This window comes from Periplaneta americana, chromosome 2, assembly GCF_040183065.1.
Source record: "Periplaneta americana isolate PAMFEO1 chromosome 2, P.americana_PAMFEO1_priV1, whole genome shotgun sequence".
NCBI classification, from domain to species: Eukaryota; Metazoa; Arthropoda; class Insecta; order Blattodea; family Blattidae; genus Periplaneta; species Periplaneta americana.
This window is the reverse complement of record NC_091118.1, coordinates 151,980,044-152,000,597: the sequence shown is the minus strand read 5'-3', so window position 1 is coordinate 152,000,597 and position 20,554 is coordinate 151,980,044. Positions and strand designations below refer to the sequence as shown.

General features: G+C 31.6%; 1 protein-coding gene across 1 annotated transcript in view; it reads left to right on the top strand.

The window, feature by feature from the left end:
* The window catches only part of Dfd (homeotic protein deformed), a 73,102-nt gene extending 52,761 nt beyond the window's left edge, over nucleotides 1–20,341 (top strand). Inside the window, exon 2 of the mRNA XM_069818697.1 lies at nucleotides 13,295–20,341. Coding sequence (XP_069674798.1) covers nucleotides 13,295–13,947 — 653 coding nt within the window. The 3' untranslated portion in view covers nucleotides 13,948–20,341. The remainder of the gene's footprint in view (nucleotides 1–13,294) is intronic.
* Nucleotides 20,342–20,554: the final 213 nt, after the last annotated feature.

Below are 20,554 nucleotides of genomic sequence, written 5' to 3'. Positions count from 1 at the left end.
TGAATGAATTAATTTCATTTTTATGTATCAGAATTGTTAAGTTTTATTTTTATCGCAATATGTACTCTTATTCCACAATAATTACAAAGGAACAGACAATTTTGAAAAAAATTTCCCTATTTTTTAACACGAAAACACTTAGGCTATAATAAAAATACTAAAACATTTAATTAAAATATGTACAATTATAGCTCGGTTCTTTAGTGATATTTAGCCGTAACTCATGGATATATCTGTATCGAAAAGGAAAAGATAGTAATCTAACATCAACAATTTTTGTAAAATTTCAGATCAGGAAATCGACAAAATTTCACTAATTTAAATATAGGTTTTCCTTTTAAACAACCTTGAAATTCTTTGAATTTTGTAAAATCCCTATTTAGATTCATAATATCAAGCTATTTTTTGTGAATAAAATTATGTAACAAACTTTCATCAGTTACATTTAATAAATTTAGAGATATAATTTACCATTTTTGCATTCTCATCTAACAATTTTTTATGTTTGGTATTTATTTATGCTAAATTAATAATTATATACAGAATAAAAAATCAGGGGCATCCGTATGAGCAAAGCTACAATACGGAAATATAAAGATTAATACACATAAGCTTATATATGTACAAAACAAAATATAAGAACATGAAAAAAACTTCATAGGTCTTCATAATATCAATTTTAAATATCATTAATAAGTAGATTTTTATTTTTTTATTGAAATTAAATACAGATAGTTTTGAAAATTTGGGGTGGATTTTAATTATGGATTTATATAATCTTGTATTTAGACTAATACTATATTTTAAACCTCCAGTTGTGGAAAATTTTTGCTCTCTTAAGGGTAAACTGGCATTCCGGCTAATATTGTCAAAATAAGAAAATGGTACGATTTTTTGTGATAATACGTCAATAATAATTACATATTTGAATAATTTTATTGTTCAATTTTGAAGATTTTAAATTCAGAAAAGATTAATTTGGAAGAATAATCAATAGGTTTTTAAGCATATTTTAACTATCCTTTTTCTTTTTTGTAAACATAAAGTTGAATCTATATTTTCAAGATAATTTATTCATAGAATTATTAAATGCTATTTTTATTGCTATCTACTATAACCGCATCAAAAATGAAATTCGTCAGGAAAAGAGAAGAATATAGCTTAATATACTTAAAACAAATGAAGATATGTTAAGAAAATAAAAATTATAACAATTCTGAACAAACTTAGGAAATATAGTGAAAAACAGATTGGATACAGCATATCTCAAGATTAACAACATCCATGCATAATTCTCGAAGACTTGACACACCCTCGAAAAGTCTGACGAAATCCACTTAGAGACAGAAACAAATCACTAATTCTATATACACGTAATAGAATATGATGACGACTAACATTTATTATCAGAAAACAAAATCAAAGTTTCAGAAAGAAAAATAAATAAATTAATTCAGTAATACAATGTAGGCCTATGTCCTCACTAATGAAAGAAAATATAATTGTACATACAAAACATTAAACATTAGTAATACCTACAACTCATTGCTATGTAGAAAAATTGAAGACAAGGATGCAATGAACTGACACTGAACAAGGAACTAAGAACTGTGTAATGAAAGATGACAAAGAAAATAAAAAGTAACAGCTGAAATACGGTCAACCAATAACTAACAATGCAATAAGAACATAATGAAGGCACGTTGCTTTGTTCTGATCACTTACAGAATAAGAAGAGCTGATTGACCTGGTATTTGTTTCAGTCTGCCTTAACAAAGTAACAGTGCAATACGACATAGGGCAAGGCATTTGCGAAGATACAAGTTGGTTGAGCCCTGCGACCTTATATGTGAATATTTAAACTTTTGCTAGTTTATTTGCGTAAAAAATACTCTTTCAATTTTTATACATAAATAAAACTTCTTCCGAACAAAAATTAGTTATACCTAGGTTTAACGTTATTTTTTTTAATATTGCAAAACCTTAATTCATATTATGCAATCCCAGCATTAAAACAGGCTTGTTATGACGCTATAAATCGTGCACAATTGGTCTATTTCTGGCACTGGTACCATAAAAGGTTTCCTAGCAACTAGTATTACATAACGTCATCACTGCCTTCACAACACATTTTTATAAAACGTACCTGTAAGAAAAAGCTTCAAAACAACAACAAAATAACATTTTAGAAACATTATTATAGTAACCATACTATATTTTACGACATATCTAGTACTCATGTCTCTACTACGTCATAACATTACATTTTGTAAATTTATAATAACTTTTTTTAGCTTATGCAAACGCGCTAAATATACACGCGTGCCATAATTACCAAGGTTATACGCTAGTTACATACATTACTATTATGCGGTCTATTCAATTGGATAAGTAAATAAATCAGAACAATTAACAAGGAAACATCGGTTCCCCAAAATGCAGTTGAATAATATTATGTGTAGGGATTGTATTCTGTCCCAGGGCGTACGGAGATAAGGTTAGTTGTTAAATAGACTATATAGGTGTGATGTCATGTTTGGAGCGTAACAGAGGTACCAGGGAACACTTGCGTCTTGTTTGTATTGCAGTTGACGTTCTATTCAGGATTCAAAACTAGACCTCGAAGACTGTTGAAAATGCATTCTAGTGATAAAGATTGATACTATGATGACCTTTCCTACAATTTAAATTATTTGTTCGTTTATTTTTACTGGTACTGGCAATACTGAAAACAATATAATAATAATAATAATAATAATAATAATAATAATAATAATAATAATGATGATGATGATAAAATAATAAGTGCAAAATGTTGATGTGTTTAGTTACATGTAATTCTAAGAGTAGTGATAAATAAGACAATTTGAATCGAAGAAATGATTAACATAATGAATGGAAAATGGTATATTAAAAATGAATATACTATAAAAGTAATAATATTTGAAGAAAGATCAAAATCATTCTAAAGACGAAAAGCAGTCTTTCTGACAATCGGCTTTTGAAAATAATCAATGTCTGACTGTTCTTTACACTGTGTACACTAAAATACGCTACTTTTACTAGCCTATAATAAATAATGAAGGCTTACATTGCTCAAACATTACTTACACTATTGTACATAATTCAGAAAATCAATAAGCTATAGTATTATGAAATAAAATACCTTGCATTACAACACAGAAAACTGTGCATAATTTTAATAGTGTTAATAATGTTTGATAATGGCAAATTCTGAATTATAGTGGCAGAGAAAAGAGATTGATTTACAGTGAAAGGGTGTGAGTTGTAGTGAATGTGCTAAAATAGCTTGCAATAGGGTCTAGGCTAGCGATTTTAAGGTTAATATAGTAAGTACGATTGTACGGAATAATAAGGGTGTAATTGATGTTTTGTTATTTGAACTGTTGTATCAGTGAAGAAGTATATTGTGTCAGTGAAGTGTGTTTGTGTCAGTGAAGTTTTATAGTTTATAGTCGTAATTCAAATTATTTGAACAGTGAAATGGTTTTGAAGTGTTAGTGAAATCAGGATGTCAGTGAAATGTGTCGTAGTTCCAGTACAGTGAGTGAGTTGAGAGCGAAATGAATGTTGTGCTTAAAGGTACTTGTGCATTTACGAACATATCATATATATAATCGTGGGCTTAAGTTGTAAATTAGATTTACTTTAAATATTATTTTAAGTAATCGTGTTTCTTTTAATTTAGGATGCTCCTTGTTAATAATAATAATAATAATAATAATAATAATATTATTATTATTATTATTATTATTATTATTATTATTTTATTATTATTATTAATTGTAATTTATTATTAACTGTCATGTATTGAGTGTAATTAGTTACCACTGTCACCGGGTATTTACCCATTTGCAATGTGAATAAATACATACACAAGTATCAACTTCCTTTAATGATTGCAAACAAAACATTATTTCTAATATCTTCAACGTTATTTAATACACATTTTACGGTTTGTGAAGTACATGTAAAAATTTTTCAGAAATTTACATAAAAACTTTTTTTTCCAATCATTACTCCAATCTGATAATATTTTAAATCTCTAACTAATAATGCTACATCAACACAATAAGTGCCAACAGACTCGTAACCTCTCCAAGCTTTATTTGATATCTTATACAAGTATGTTTTTCGATTTATGAACTTCTGGTCACACAGCACACTTCTAGGAGATATTACAATTCCTTCCACACTCTGAGCAGCTTGTCACCATAACCTGCACAGCAGCTGTGATGCGATGCCGTAACTCCTGCAGATTATTAACTAAGGAAGAACGTAAGCATTGTCCTTTACGTATCCCCACAGAAATATTATATTTATATATATATATATATATATATATCACAGGGAATTAGTTCATGTGGGTACGGGGGCTGTCTCATCAAGTTTGATCCTCGTCAATGCTACGATCAATCCGACTTTGAGGAGGTACTCGTTGAAGTACTCATTCACATAATGGTGGAAGTGAGGTGATGCAACATCTTGCTGAAAAATGAAATCTTCCTTTTCCTTCAGTCACAACAGAACGATGTGCTGCGAAATTCAGGACACAAAAAGCTCTCTGAAGTTTTCATAGCACCATTTTCTAATGAAGACATTTTCCAACAATGACCAGCGCAAATAGTAACCTTACGCTTATTGAAGTAGGAGATATTAGGTATTAAAACTAATTGCGTTCTTATAGCTGATATACTGTACTTCTCGCAATAAATATATTAAAATCGGAGCAATCATTTTGGGACACCTCGTAGTTGTACTGTACGTATACTCGTATTGTAGTCATTTGTAATATTGCTTTTCTATTTAGGAAACTCGGCATTCAAAAGTGGTTCACTCAAGCATATGTTTGATAAGAAGTCTAATCCTACAAAAATACTCGTCCGTTCACTAAAAATAGTGATTATACCAGTCTAAGCTTGCTGTGATGTAGGGAATTTTAAAGGATTCATAACATAATTCGCAAGGAAAAGTAGAAATATGTTTGTATAAAACAACTAATTTCTCAGAAGCTTTGTGGTCTATGAACATAGCGTTCGACTGATTTCATTCTCTCTTCATCTTAGGCAAGAAACAATATTTGAGGACAAAAAGTCGTCAGTATAGATTTCTAGTTCATTGCCACTTTGTGTTTTTCATTTCAAATAAAGGTCTACTAATATTTTTACTAAATTTATTTTTTCACGTTCATCATTGTCGTATAAATTGATTTGTAGGCCTTTACCGTATACTAGTGAATATGAAGAAAATCCGATCAATAATTTAGATGAACACCACGTCAAAACTAGTCATTTAGGGTGCTATTCATAGACATTTCGCAGCACGCGCTACGAGCGTACTAAGCTAGCTCCGGCTATCCACTGGTAACTAGTACAGAACTCAAATCATATCCTATCGCAAACACTGGTTTATGAATACGAAAAACGCTGATAATCCATCGAAAGCCCGCGCTAAAAATGTCTATGAATACGGCCCTAAGGTGCAATACCGCCATAGTTTAACATTAACATTGAAGTTTAAAAGTTGTTCATTTAAATAATTTAACAAGTCACAAGTAGAAATAATTTAGAATAAATGGCTGCACAGACATACAAACGGCAAGCTCGAAATAATTGCTTCGTATATCGATTTTTTGCTACTTCGTAATACTTTCTCTTAAACTTCGTATAATGAAAAAGTAAAAACGCTGCCTATCAATTTCAATTTGTAAAAACACCTTCAATACGCTGTCCACCAAGGAGTGTCAATCTGGATGACAAGATGTGAGAAATACTGAAATTAATGGGATGGCAATCTCTACGTAGGAATAATTTCTACTGACGTTTTCCTTGAAGAGGCACAGCAACAAGAAGAGAAATATGAAGAGAAAGACAAAGGAAGAAAGAAAAAGAAGAAAATAAAAATGTGACGCATAACTGAAATTTAAATTTCTATAAGTATTCGAATTATACATTAGACGACAAAATCAGTATTGCCAAAACACAAAGAGTAATAATGTTCGTAAATAATTTAAATATTTTCTTCTTCCTCGTCATGGTTTGTTCCCGAGGGTTTTTCGTTTGATCCATGACTTTGAAGTGACTTCTGAATCTATAGCCTATTGGATTAGGGGAGAGTTGGGTAGTATCGGTCATCGTTTCTGTGATGTCGCATACAGAAACGTAACCATGTCATTCAGGTACTACCATCTTGTGGTAGACGAAAGAAACTCATTGTCCGATATTACCCGATGTCCGATACTACCCAACTCTCCCCTATATTTGCCTATATATAGGCCTACATAGAACATTAGGTAAAACATAAATTTCCATGTATGTAGTACTTTTTTATTTTTATTTATTAGTTATTTAACGACGCTGTATTTGGTACTTTTGAAATAAAGATTTAAAAGAGCTAGTTTAGCTGCGTCGAATCTAAACAATATTTATCTTTGATAAAGTAAGAATTTTAGCTGTCGAACTTCATTACCAGAACTTAAACAATATTTCATAATAGGATGAAAATAAACAAAATAATCTTTAGCTTATTAACGTCAGAAAGATGTTTCATTGACCAAATACATAAAAGACTGAACCAATTTTGGGGGTAATATGACAAAAGAAAGATGGAAAGAGGGAAGATTGAAGAATGCTGGGTTTTCAGTGAAGGAACTGTCCTTGGGCAGAAAACTTTGAATTAATGAATATTCAATACATGTTCTTCAAATTCAAATAATTTTCGTAGAGTAGATAATATCGTGTTTGAGTTTTGTTTGCATTATTTCTACATTACCCCATTATCATTACAATCTTTGAGTAGCGTCTATAATCCAACAGGGAAATCGAATAAAGTATGTTTAACTTTATTTGGCGTAACATGATCATATACATTTTTGTTTCACTGAAAGGATATTCAAGAGAGAAGCAATTTATAATTTGTCACATTTGACTGTGTTTCATCCTACAAAATTATGTAGTGTATTAGTATTGATTCATTCTTGCTTCAACTATGAAAGTTTCAAGTCTCTCATATTGGATGTGAAGAAGATGGTGTCTTTTAAAATACAAAGTGGCGTGCTTTCGTGTGACTTGAAACATCTACAGAAAGTCATTGAAATGGCTCCAAATTATCAGTGGAGAGGCACTCGCACATATAGAAATAATAGTCTCCAGAGACTTATCTAAAAATGGTGTAAAATATTAGGAAAACTTTATCTTCTCTTTGCTTCCATGTCCTTAATCGTGTCCATTTCTTCGAGGTTGTGTGCCTTTCTAAATTCCAAAACTAGAGATAAGAACCTAACCTACTAAAATCCATGTCCTGCTATCTGAACATGAAAAAACGACTGCTATATGCGGAATTCAAAGTCTGATTTTCACGATTACATAGGTCTATACACTACAAAATCAGTAAAAAAAAAATTAATTCTCCCCAAGTTGAATCAAGTTTTAGGCCTGGATTACTCATTTTAAGTTAAAAGCAAACTTCTTACTACACTTTTACAAGTAGAACAACTTAATACACTCAATAAAGCGACTCATCTCTTAAGTAACTAGCATAGCTATAAAGAAAACTGATTTTAATTATTTACCAAATGGGTATCTAATTGTTAACATATAGGATATATCTGTATATTGTGAGCTTTCTTTCCAAAATTCATTATCTTCAAAAACCTTTTATTAGAGGAAACGCGAATTTCTGCTGCAATCGCTACAAGCAAAAATCAAATAGGAATTTATACTTACATTATTTTTCATGTAATTTTGCTCCTCTTGGAGAATTTTTGTTATGGTCCTGTGGATACATAGTATTTCATAGAAAAAAGTAGCTAAATTTTACTCTGGAAAAATTTCATTCTTAGTTTTGGGAAAATTTCATTCCTTTCATTGAGAATTCACAGAGATATAGTATTATTTTTCAAAAAATAATGTCACCAATGGATACCTAATCTCAACCATTAGGATATGAATCCACTCTTAATTGACTACTTCAAATGGAGATAGTGCGTTTTGGAAAGAAAGCTCACAATTATTACTTAAACAATTAATTATAAGCATATTTTTTCAAAATAATTCACTGATTTCTGTCATAAAAATAATTGGATTTAAAGCAGTGATTTATATGGGGTGATGCACGAGAATTTACCGTCAATTACGGAACTCATTTCCGAAAACACTCTGAGCAAAAATGTCATACAAACATATGTCCTAATCTCAATATTTGAAGTTGTTAGTAAAATACTCTTTTTTCTTTAGTTTTAAGGATAAAAAAATATTACAAATAGAGGATAACTATTCAGAAGTATCATTTATTTAATTGGCTAGTGTTCTGAAGCTAAAAATGTGTATTTATTTTTGTGGAATCTACAAATTTGACAGACTTATTACAATTTCAAAATGGGAACTTACTTTTGAATAACTTTATGTATTTAGATGGAAAGAACCAGAATGTTTCCATTCATTTGACTGTTCTTTTATTTCTGCGTTATAATTATGGATCCACGTTTTGTACATAGTTACAATATGATCCAAAAAGTTAAAAAAATCCTCTTCAAAACGATGTCAAAGTGACTTGTAAATTGTCATCTTAAGTCTTTTTCTTATCAACGTTCAGGCATTTACAGATTCGTTTAATAGAGAACAAATTTTTCTCATTCCAAAATATCGATGTAAAAAACACGTTAATGAGAATTTTTTTAAATCTCTGATAGGCCTATATGTTTGAGTCCAATTCGTCGGTACTCCAAAATCATGTGATGTAATGCATCGATATTTTCTGGAGTGGTCACAGCAACAGGTCTTCCATCATGGTGTTCAGCTTAGATATCCGATCTTCCTCTCTTAAAATCTACAATGTATCCACCATAGGCTACCCGAATAAATGTTCTTGCAGGACAACTAATTGAAAAATTAATGCATTATCATCCACCGATGCTGAATTTTATCAAACTTCAATTCTTTGTGCTATAATTTCTTTGAAAATCCACAATATAGAATCGCCTAAACTTTCTATAATCGAATGGAATACTGCTTATTGAAGAACATATTTTATTTTCCATGGTAACTGCTTTCGCTTTTGTTTAGGCCTATAAAGAAGATCCAAAGCTTACCATCCTATATTAATACCCCTTGATACAAGTTTTTATGTTGTGTTTGTTTTCTTATTTTAAGCAATGACAAACACAAGACTGCGAGTTTTTCTATTTATTAATTTCTAGTGACTGTTTAAAAATTCTCACGAAAGATCCTCTACCTCCAACAGTAATGACAGAGTATAAAATAATTTTCATAAGCGCAGAATGACCATAAAAATTTAAATAGTTTAACTGAGTAAATATGTTTATTGACAATATGAGAAATTAGTTTCACCAAATGGCATTCGACAATGCAGATTTTATTGTTTCTATGATTGGGTGCGTTCCTTCTTCAGTACGATAGAGAAATGTTGTTAGGTGGTCCAAGTCACAATATCGTTTTTATAGTTGCTTCACTTTGTGCCGAATTTCTACATTTCCGTAAGTAGAAATCCTTTCCCTTGTTATCCGAGGGAGCAGCTGGCTGGCCGGACATCTGAATCGAAAGAATGCCTCTGTGCATTGTGGAACGTAGTAGTGAAGGCATGGAATTTCCGGAATTGTGCTTCGAATTTCAGTAGAGAATCTTGTTTGTAGTGCTTGCTCATGGTATACAATTGTGTGAAGTTCCACGAATAAACCAATTTAAATCATGAAATGCTTCCTTCTTCACAGAAAATAAAATGGATGCCACTTTTTAATTAATCTCTATTTCTTGATAACTATGCATTGGACCTTGTGACAACACCAGCAACTTCACCATATGAGATCAATTAATATCTCAATTTACTGTCTCTCATATTGCACTCCTTGGTTCCAAAGTACTTTTAAAAAGTCCAGAAAACGTAGGAAGAAGCTTTCACTAAACATTACAAACACATAGACTGTAAAGACATAAGTTATCCCCTAATGTTTAAAGTCCAGGAAACGTAGGAAGCAACATTCACTGAAAATTACAGACTCATGCAAGAAACAAGTTATACCCTCAAGTCGAAATATTTTTTAAAAGTACAGAATACGTAGGAAGCAACATTCACTAAACATTACAAACACTTGCAAGAAACAAGTTATCCCCTAAAGTCGGAATATTTTTAAAAGTCCAGAAAACGTAGGAAGCAACATTCACTAAACATTAGAAACATATGCAAGAAACAAGTTATCCCCTAAAGTCGAAATATTTTTAAAAGTCCAGAAAACGTAGGAAGCAACATTCACTTAACATTAGAAACACTTGCAAGAAACAAGTTATCCCCTAAAGTCGAAATATTTTTAAAAATCCAGAAAACGTAGGAAACAACATTCACTTAACGTTACAAACAGTTGCAAGGAACAAGTTATCCTCTGAAGTCGAAATATTTTTTAAAAAGTCCAGAAAACGGAAGAAATAAGCTATCTCCTAAAGTCTAAATATGCCCCAATACTCAAAATATTCACATTATATAGTTTAACAACCATGTGTCAGTAGTCTTTAATAAACATGAAACATGTAATAAATTATAAACTTGTTTAAGGTATGATGCGTCAATAGAAGTATGCATTTTCATATAGGACAAATGCTCAACATTAGAGTTGATATTTCGCTACATTAGTATTTCCATGTCGAAAACGTCCTATTTTCGATCTCCTTTTCCTTCTATTATAAAATGCTTATTTAGAACGGTTCAATTAAGAGTGAGGCAAGTGGTCAATGAGCTTGGAGCTCGTATAACTTAATCACCCTACGACCCTTCGATGAGACGCGAGAATCGCCTGTACTTTCTAGATGTTCTTTCCCTGCTTGCGTCATTTCCTTAATTTTCTACCTGAGGTTAACCGCAGTTTACTGAAACTGTGGCCATGAATCAGTATAGTTTCAGATTCCTTCAAAAATTTCCGCTCTGTTCCATTTACAAAACAAGAGAGTACTTCCAAGGTCTTTACTGTTATTGAACCTTTGTAAAAATGCATATTTTACACGCTTTCTATGCTATGCATGTGTAAATATAACCATGGCGTCATCCACACGTCTGTCAGTCTGTCACGCCTCGTTACAACTGGATGGAGCTTCACAAACAGTTAAAAGTAGACTTCTGATCGTGGTGTACCAGAGTCACCAAATGTGTTGCGAAGAGTAAAAAAGAAGAAGAATTGTGCGTGTTCTCTAAGGAACTAAAAAGTTACACAATTTTCCGTTTTAATTTTCAGTTTGATTAGAATATATTGGGGCTTACAATGAATAAAATAAAATAAAAATTATGAACGTAAGAAAAAGGAAATTCTATTCAAGATTTATCATGCAGTCCTTAAGAGTGCTATTCATAGACATTTCGCAGCACGCGCTACGAGCGTACTAAGCTAGCCCTGGCTATCCACTGGTTATTTGTACAGAATTCAAATCATATCCTATCGATAACACTGGTTTATGAATACGAAAAACGCTGATCATCCACCGGAAGCCCGCGCTAAAAATGTCTATGAATACGGCCCTTAATATTTAGAGTGATGCAAGAAGACTGGAGTAGAATATCTTCAATGTTAGGTTATTAAATAAATTAAGAAAATATTAATACAAATTAGTAAAATAATAAGTTATATATTAAATATATGCATTTTGTAATTCTGCGTAATTTAGCAGCAGCGTATCGCCAACTCGCCTACGAAAACTAATAAACACTCAATCCGCATGGCAGCATTCCGTCCCTTCGTCACAGCAGTAGGGTTGCCGGACTTCGTAGCGGCATGGAATAATGATAGCTATTATTGTTATTTTTTTTAATTCCCATGAAAATCGATCATTTTAATTAAAACTTCCTTATCAGTTTTTCTAAGCTTGTGGTTTGTCTTGCAGAAGTGTATTGTGCATTTATTAGACCTATAATGGAAACTGATCCTCAGAGTATGCATTTCCACTATCTGCTGTATTTGTTCGTAAATTTCCACTTTTAACGTCAGCATTAAAGAAAAAAATTTACAAGTTACGTTATTTATCAACATTGAAAATTTGTGTTCTATTTCTCTTGAGTTATATAATTTTTACTAATGTTTACGCATTTATAATAGGTCGTATAGGCCTAGTATAAGGAGAGATCTTTGGTTAGTGTTTGTACAATTTCCATATGCCTCTAAGTGTTCTCCCTCAATTAAATAAGAAATCTTCAGAACGGCCACAGTGCGTCAGAACGCGCAAATCTAGCTGGGCAAAGTTAATAACTTCTATTCTATCATTCTTATTAAACTTTGTAGAGACATTACAGGTAATATTTTTTTGTACAAGCTCTGATTACGTTTGCATAAGAGTAACTATTGGGTGTATTTAGACAATATTACGTAATAACTTCTCTCATATATCACAGATTTTTATGAAATTTTGTACAAAAGTTACAGCTAGCTTATATTTTTGTGCATAAACTCGTATAAGAGATACTGCCCTTAATAGGGAATGCATTTAGGCAACACAAAATTAATAACTTTTCTCCTGACTGATTTTTATGAAACTTTGTACAGAAGTTACAGCTAGTATGTATGTTTTGTGCACAAACTCTGATTATATTCGTATAAGAAAAACTATCCCTTGATAGGGAATGCATTTAGGCAACACAAAATTAATAACTTTTCTTCTATCTAACAGATTTTTATGAAACTTTGGAGAGAAGTTTCCCAGCTAGCATATATTTTTGTGTACAAACTCTGATTACATTCGCATAAGAGGAACCACCTCTTAATAGGAAATGTATTTAGGCTACAGAAAATTAATAACTTATCTTTTATCTAATCGATTTTTGTACAGTAGGTACAGGCAGCATAATTATATTTTTTTTGTGTAAAAACTCTGATTACATTTATACTGGAGAAACTACCCCTTTACAGGGATGTATTTAGACAAAATTAATAACTTCTTTCCTATTTTACTGATTTTTTAAGAAATTTTGTACAAACGTTACAGGTACCATACAAACGTAATCAGAGTTTTTACACAAAAATATTATGCTACCTGTAACTCCTGTAGGCCTACAAAGTTTCATAGAAATCTGTTATATAGGAGAGAAATAATTATTCATTTTGTCCAACTATATTTGCGTTTTGACTCACTGTCCTTTCATCCAAAGCCCATCTGATACCTCCTCCTCCTCCTTCTTCATCATCATCATCTTCTTCTCCTTCTTGTGTTACTTTCCTCGTGATAAAAGAGAGCTGGATATAAAATTAAACTATATATTAATAAGCAATCATTTATCTTTGCAGCGAATGGGTCCTTCCAACCGGGTATGGAACCCAAGCGCCAGAGAACGGCATATACGAGGCACCAAATACTCGAGCTAGAGAAGGAGTTCCACTATAACCGCTACCTGACCAGAAGGCGGAGGATCGAGATCGCCCACACCCTCGTGCTGTCGGAGAGACAGATCAAGATCTGGTTCCAGAACAGACGGATGAAGTGGAAGAAAGACAACAAGCTCCCCAACACTAAGAACGTCCGTAGGAAGACAAACCCAGCTGGAGTAACAACCACTAATACTACCGCGTCAAAAAACAGCTCCGGCAAGAACACAACTACAAGGTCGAAAAACAATGGAGACAATAGAAGGCGTGCGAATAGTAACAATACAAATAATCCGAATCCTATTGTTGTAACGAACACTGTAGCTACCGACATCACCAACCATCAGCAGCATCACCAGCCCCATCATCACCATCACTTAGCTACTCCATCGAGCAATAGTGTTTCAGATCCCCAGCATCCTCACGGTATAGTTACCACTATGCAGTCAACAATGCATCTTAGTTCTCCGAGTTTGGTTTTAAGTCAGTTGACTCCTCTCACACCGGCTCAAACTTGTGGCCCCACGCTTCCACCAACAACAATTAAATCTGATTATGGTTTAACGGCGTTATAAAATGTTGTACTCTATCCGTTTATTTATGTTTTTAATTCAGTCATTCTGAGCATACAATTAGAAATACAAACTATGCTTTTTCGGTATGTCCGTATTAAGAAATTGTAGCAGTGGAAATAGGAACACAGTGAAGTGCTAGTACATCATAAGATAGAGGGAAAAAAAATTGAAAAATTATTTTATTGCACGAAGTCCGACTTTGACGCGAGAATTTTTAGGATTGTATAGCACATCATAGATGTAGAAACGTAGGCCGTTTCAGAATAACATGTCGATTCGATTACCAAGAAAGGCAAGTGAAAACAAAACTTATTTGTTATGTCTGTTACTAAGATGGAAACGAAACAGCTGTGAAGCATTCCATGTTTCTACATAGTATCCTAGATCATATATACCCAGATTGCTCAGCGTTATAGGTTTTGACGGTAACAACTTTTGTCAGGTTTACTATGCTGCCATCTAGTTGTTACATAAGGACTTACGTCATAACTCCCATTTGAATTGCATTAGCGACTGTACTGCCATCTCGTGTTCGCTTACGGCGGACGGGTGGCGATCCTGCCGGTTGTTCTCTTCAAAGTGCAAACGATTTTAACATAGGAACGAGCAATCTATATGCGATCTGGGATGGTATGAAGACCCAAAAATGTCTGTTTCCACGTTTAACATTGTGAAGTTTGGACAGCATACTTATCAGTCTTACTGTCAGTAAAATTTTACAAAGATATTTAAATAAGTATTTCAGTTTGTTCATTTAATAATAATTTTTCGTCTTGCGATATTATTGATTTTGTGATCTAATTTGTATAGTTGTAGGCTATTCAATGCTATAACCTTAATGCGTATTGGTTACATTAGGATTGTTCATTAATGTGCTTTCATTTTGAGTAGACATACATTATTAAGCATTTAAAATATATATTCAAATTTTGTTCGTTTTAAATACATTCAGATCATAGGATACTTATGATGATGATAAAATTAAACAATTAAAATCAAGAGAGACGCTTAGTATAAGAATTGCTGACGAAACAACGCTAGAAAGGATTCTCAAGAACAAGGCTTTTTGAACATAGGCGGAGAAGCTATCGAGATTGATCGACTCTGGACGCTCATTGAAAGATGCAAGAAATATGTTTAATATTTTTAAACACTAAATATTTCAGTAAATTGCAGGACATGTATTGAAACAGCATTCTACTTCATTTATCAGCATGAAAATTTCATGCCAAAATTATCGAATTATTTCCAAAAAGATAGCTGGAAAGGTAAGCTATCCCATTAAATTGCCATCTTCTGAATGTCATTCATAGGCTATATCGATTATTATAGTGATGAAAGTCTAACATTACAAAACCTATAATATACTTACTGTAAGTAAAACTGAAAGTAAAAGCTCAGTTCTTCAGCAGATTTGCCTCAGTATTAATTTTTTCATAAACGTTGTAGTATTTTGTTCCTGATTTAGATTCCTTTACGAAGTTTTAGTGATCATGTTATTGATGTTGGATTTTAAAATAGGTCCCGATCGTGATTAATGTTATTCCATTGTAAACACTGAGCGATCACTCTTCTGTTGCAGTGATAACTTAACTGAAATGACCAAATTCGAGACATTGTACTCCGTAAGTGTGCACACAACTGATATAGACTAGAAGAATTTTATAGATATTCTTCGAAAAAATTAAAAAAAAACACGGAATATACACTATTATGATGTTACCTTTTGTAACAAAAGTACTCGTAGTTCCTTGCGCACACATTATGAAATTATAAGACATTTCTACTTATTTCTTACAGCGATGAAATATGACTAGGAGTAGCATATTTAGGAAAATGGAATCGGTATAAATCTATGATAAATTATTGCATCAAAAATTTCATCGATTATTATTTGTAATGGGTTAAATATATCAGGAACACAATCGGGGTTAATAAAGAGATTACTACATCAGAATGATATTCTGTTAATTTTAGTAACGAAGTCACTGTATCAGAAAGAAAATTAATCGGTTAATACTAATAACAGATTCCATGTTTCAGAAGTATATTCGGTCAACGTTAATAACGAGGTCACTGTATCTCGTATTGTTAATTACGAGATCAATGTACCATAAACATAATCCGTTAATGTTAACAACGAGATCACATTACCTATCAGAAAAAAAATTCGGTTAATGTTAATAATGAGAACGCAGTATCAGAAATAGCCTACGTATATTCGTCAATATTAATAATAAAATCAATGTATCAGAAATATAATCGGTTAATTTTAATAACGAGAGCAATATACTGTACTATAGAAAAGATAATCGGTTAATGTTAATAACGAGATAAATGTATCAGAAACGTAATCGGTTAATGTTAATAACGAGATCACAGTACTTATCACAAATATATTCGGTTAATGTTAATAATGAGATGACTATCAGAAATACATTCGGTCAATGTTAATAATGAGATCACTGTATCAGAAATACATTCGGTCAATGTTAATGAGATCACTGTATCAGAAATATATGTGGTCAATGTTAAATAATGAGATCACTGTATCAGAAATATATTCGTCAATATTAGCCTAACAATGAAATCAAGGTATCAGAATGATAATCGGTTAATGTTATAACGAGAACACAGTATCTATCTGAAAGACAATCGGACAATGTTAATAAAGAATTCAATATATTAGGAAGACCATCAATCAATGTTAATAACGAGATCACTGTATCAAAAATATATTCGTCATTGTTAATAACGAAATCAATGTCTCAGAAAGATTTTTGTACAATGTTAATAACGAAATCAATGTATCAGAAAAATAACTTAATCGGATAATGTTAATAACGAAATCAATGTATGAGAAAGATAATTTAATCGGATAATGTTAATAACGAAATCAATGTATCAAAAAATAATTTAATCGGATAATGTTAATAACGAAATCAATGTATCAGAAAGATAATTTAATCGGATAATGTTAATGACGAAATCAATGTATCAGAAAGACATTCGTTCAGTGTTCATAACGAATATATCAGAAAGACAATAATTGGTCAACGTTAATAATGAAATCACTGCGTTAAAAAATATATTCTGTAATGTTAATGACGAGATCATTGTATTGAAAAGATAATCGTTTAATGTCGGTAATGAATCACTTTATCACAAACGTATTCCATCAATGTTTTTAGTTGGTTATTTAAGGACTCTGTATTAACTACTAGGTTATTTAGCATCGATGAAATTAGTAATAACTAGAAGGTATTTGGCGAGATGTGGTCGAGGATTCGCCATAGATTACCTGACATTGGTCTTAAGATTAGGGAAAACCTCTGAAGATACCCAGCCAGGTAATCATCTCAATCAGGAATCGAAGCCACGCCAGAGTGCAGCTCCGGATCAACAGAAAAGAGTGCTAACCGCCTGAGCTAAACCGGCGATTCGGTGAATTTTAATGAGGTCACTGTATCATAAAAATAATCGGTTATTGTTAACAAGATTACTGTATGAGGAAGATAATTGGTCAATGTTAACACTAAGATCACTGTTATCACTGCAACAGTAGAGTGATCGCACAATGTGTACAATGGAATAAAATTAATCACGATCAGGAATATTTTAAAATCCAACATCAATAACACGATCACTAAAACTTCGTAATGGAATCTAAATCAGGAACAAAATACTACAACATTTATGAAAATAATTAATACTGAGACAAATCTGCTGAAGAACTCAGATTTTACTTTCAGTTTTTCTTACAGTAAATATATTATAGGTTTTGTACTAAATGCGAACGTTTCGTAATTGCCTTTCTCGTTATTCTTAAAAATTAATTAGTAATTACTATTTTTCTGATTTTACTAGTAGCTATAAATAATGAAGCGACTGAATAAAGTTAAGAATATTAAGAACAAGTTTTGAAATGATTATTAGTACTTAGCTGGTTCGAATTTCCACATTTTATAACGCTTATTGAACACCGAAACAGAAACTGGCTAACTGTGTATTTTGTTTTATCAAATATGAGTTTGAAGAAGTGAAGGAAATGTGTTTGTAACTTGAGGAAAGCAACACAGGTTAAAAGTAATTATTAAGTTACAAGATACCACTGCACATATTTTTGCAGAAGAGTGTTATTTATTTCTTAATCGATTAGTAAAGTCGAATACCCACTCCAACCCAATAACGCCTAAATGCATTCTATATTATTTTTCGAGAGCGAATGAATAATTAAATAATTAATAATTAAATTACCGTAAAATACATATTTATTCATATTCTAAAACGTAGTCTCACTAGGGGTCTTGATTTATCTAGAGAAAATCAAAACTCAAATGGGATGACTATTACACGATTAGGAGAAAGTATATAAAGATTGAAAGAAATTAAATACTATAATACAATAAAATATATTTCACTAATGTTAGCTTCACCAAAACGTTTGAACGGAGCAGCCATTTTCAGTTGACTATGCGGTAAACAAATGATCACAAAGTATGTTTTATAGTACCGGTACCGTAAAGAATTTGCAGTTTGAAATGTTGGCAAATAAAGATACAAATGGTAGGGAGATGATAAAAACAGAAAGTATATAAAGATTAAAAGAAAAACAAAGTACTCTAATACAATAGGTATTAATTGACTTACTAAAATTCTATTTTACTAATGTTAGCTTCACCAAAACGACTGAACGGAGCCGTCATTTTCAGTTGACTACTATGCGGTAAACAAAGGACGAGCGCAAAGCATGTTTTATAGTACCGTAAAGAATTTGCATTTTGAAATGTTGGCAAAAAATAAATAAATGCTAGGAAAGTGATAAAAACAAATACTGGGAAATGATAAAATTGTAGCGATAAACAGCCATGATTGGTTGAAACACATCTTTTCATACCGTTTTATTGGTCAAAAGTAGTATGACGTAGTAAAAGTGTAATAGTCTAATTAAACATTGTTTTACAGACACTGAGAAAGAAATACATCACCATATAATTATAGGCCTAGGTTATCGAAAAAATACCGGCTGTTCACTAGTCAGGCTGAAAAGGCAATTTTTTGCCTTACGCAAAGCACTGCACTTCTTGGATGTTAGATATTGTTTTAAAAAGTTATTTCATTGGCGTACTGACTTTAATTACTTATCAGAAACAATCAAATGAAACTAAACATTACATCAGAGATCAATGTATTTCCCTCTGTTTTTAAACACGCGTCAATAATGTTGAAAAGATTGCGGGGAAATTGTATGAGGTTCATTTTGCTGCAATGCAGTCATCCTTTAAATCCTTCAGTTTGCTTGGATTGTTTGCACAAACTTTTTGCTTGTGGGTAACTCACAAATAAAAGTCACCGAGAGTGCCATGTTTCGCACTTTTTTCACCAATTTAAAATTTATTCTTGATGATTGAACGTGTATTCCAGGTTAAATACGAAGAAATTTTCTCTAGCACGATTCGTAAGAATATTTATTTTACATAACTGTGATAAATTAATATTATATCGAATTCTTATCATATTACACAAACAACCGCGAGAATCACGCACAGAGCAAAAAAAAGGTCAAACTAGCACCACATTCAACAACTCAACTGCATACATAACTAACTTTTCTCGGGACAGCCTACCTTGATTACGCTAGAAACACATTTCGACTATATTCTGCTGTTTCCCGTCATCTAACAGGCAGACACAATGGAATTACGTAATTAAATATGGAAAGTAAAAATAAATAACATTATGAAATGTAAATTAAATATTATTAATTATGATTAAATAATTTGTCTGACATAAGTAAACAGAAATTATTTGTATACGCAAGTATATATTTCTCGCAGCCTCCTCAGTTTCTTAAATTCTAAGTGCATCAAATACAGAAAAATATAAGTTATAGGCCTACATATATGATAGACTATACTTGCAAGCATTATACGAAATTACAATAGATTATACATAGGTATATTCTTCAGGGTTCAAGACTATTAAAATGTTGAAACTGCTAAAAAAAAAGTATGAGAGCGATATCAATTAAATTGTATGTAATAGAATAAATATGAAATAATACAATTTAATCTCTTAATATTGTTAATAAACTACAGTACGCCTATCGCTCAATAAACATAAGCATAAATTCAATTATTAAATCCTCCAATATTAATATAAATACGTAATGATTAAAGAATTGAGCAATAACCACATTCTTCTGCCTTCTGAACCATTTCAAAATAGTATGCAAATATTCATACCCGTGTATTTAAAAACAGGCCTATATGTTGATATTTCGATAAATACTGAAACTCTTATTTTACAAACAGCTGTTTTAATCGCTAGCTTATAGTAAATTTCAAGGTAATAGCAAAACGGCAGTATAATATAATAATAATAATAATAATAATAATAATAAGCTCAATGTTTCTTAAAAATATTATTTCTGCGTTTAAGATGTGTAAAAGAAACAAACGAGTTCTATTTCCGGTATTACCTACTTTAAATTTTCTGTGGGTCGACATAATGGAGCTGTTAAAATTAATAGCTTGTATCTACCATATAATAGTGGTGAAAGCTCTTACGGTAAATAGCTTGTCATTACGAGAATGTGGGAGATAAT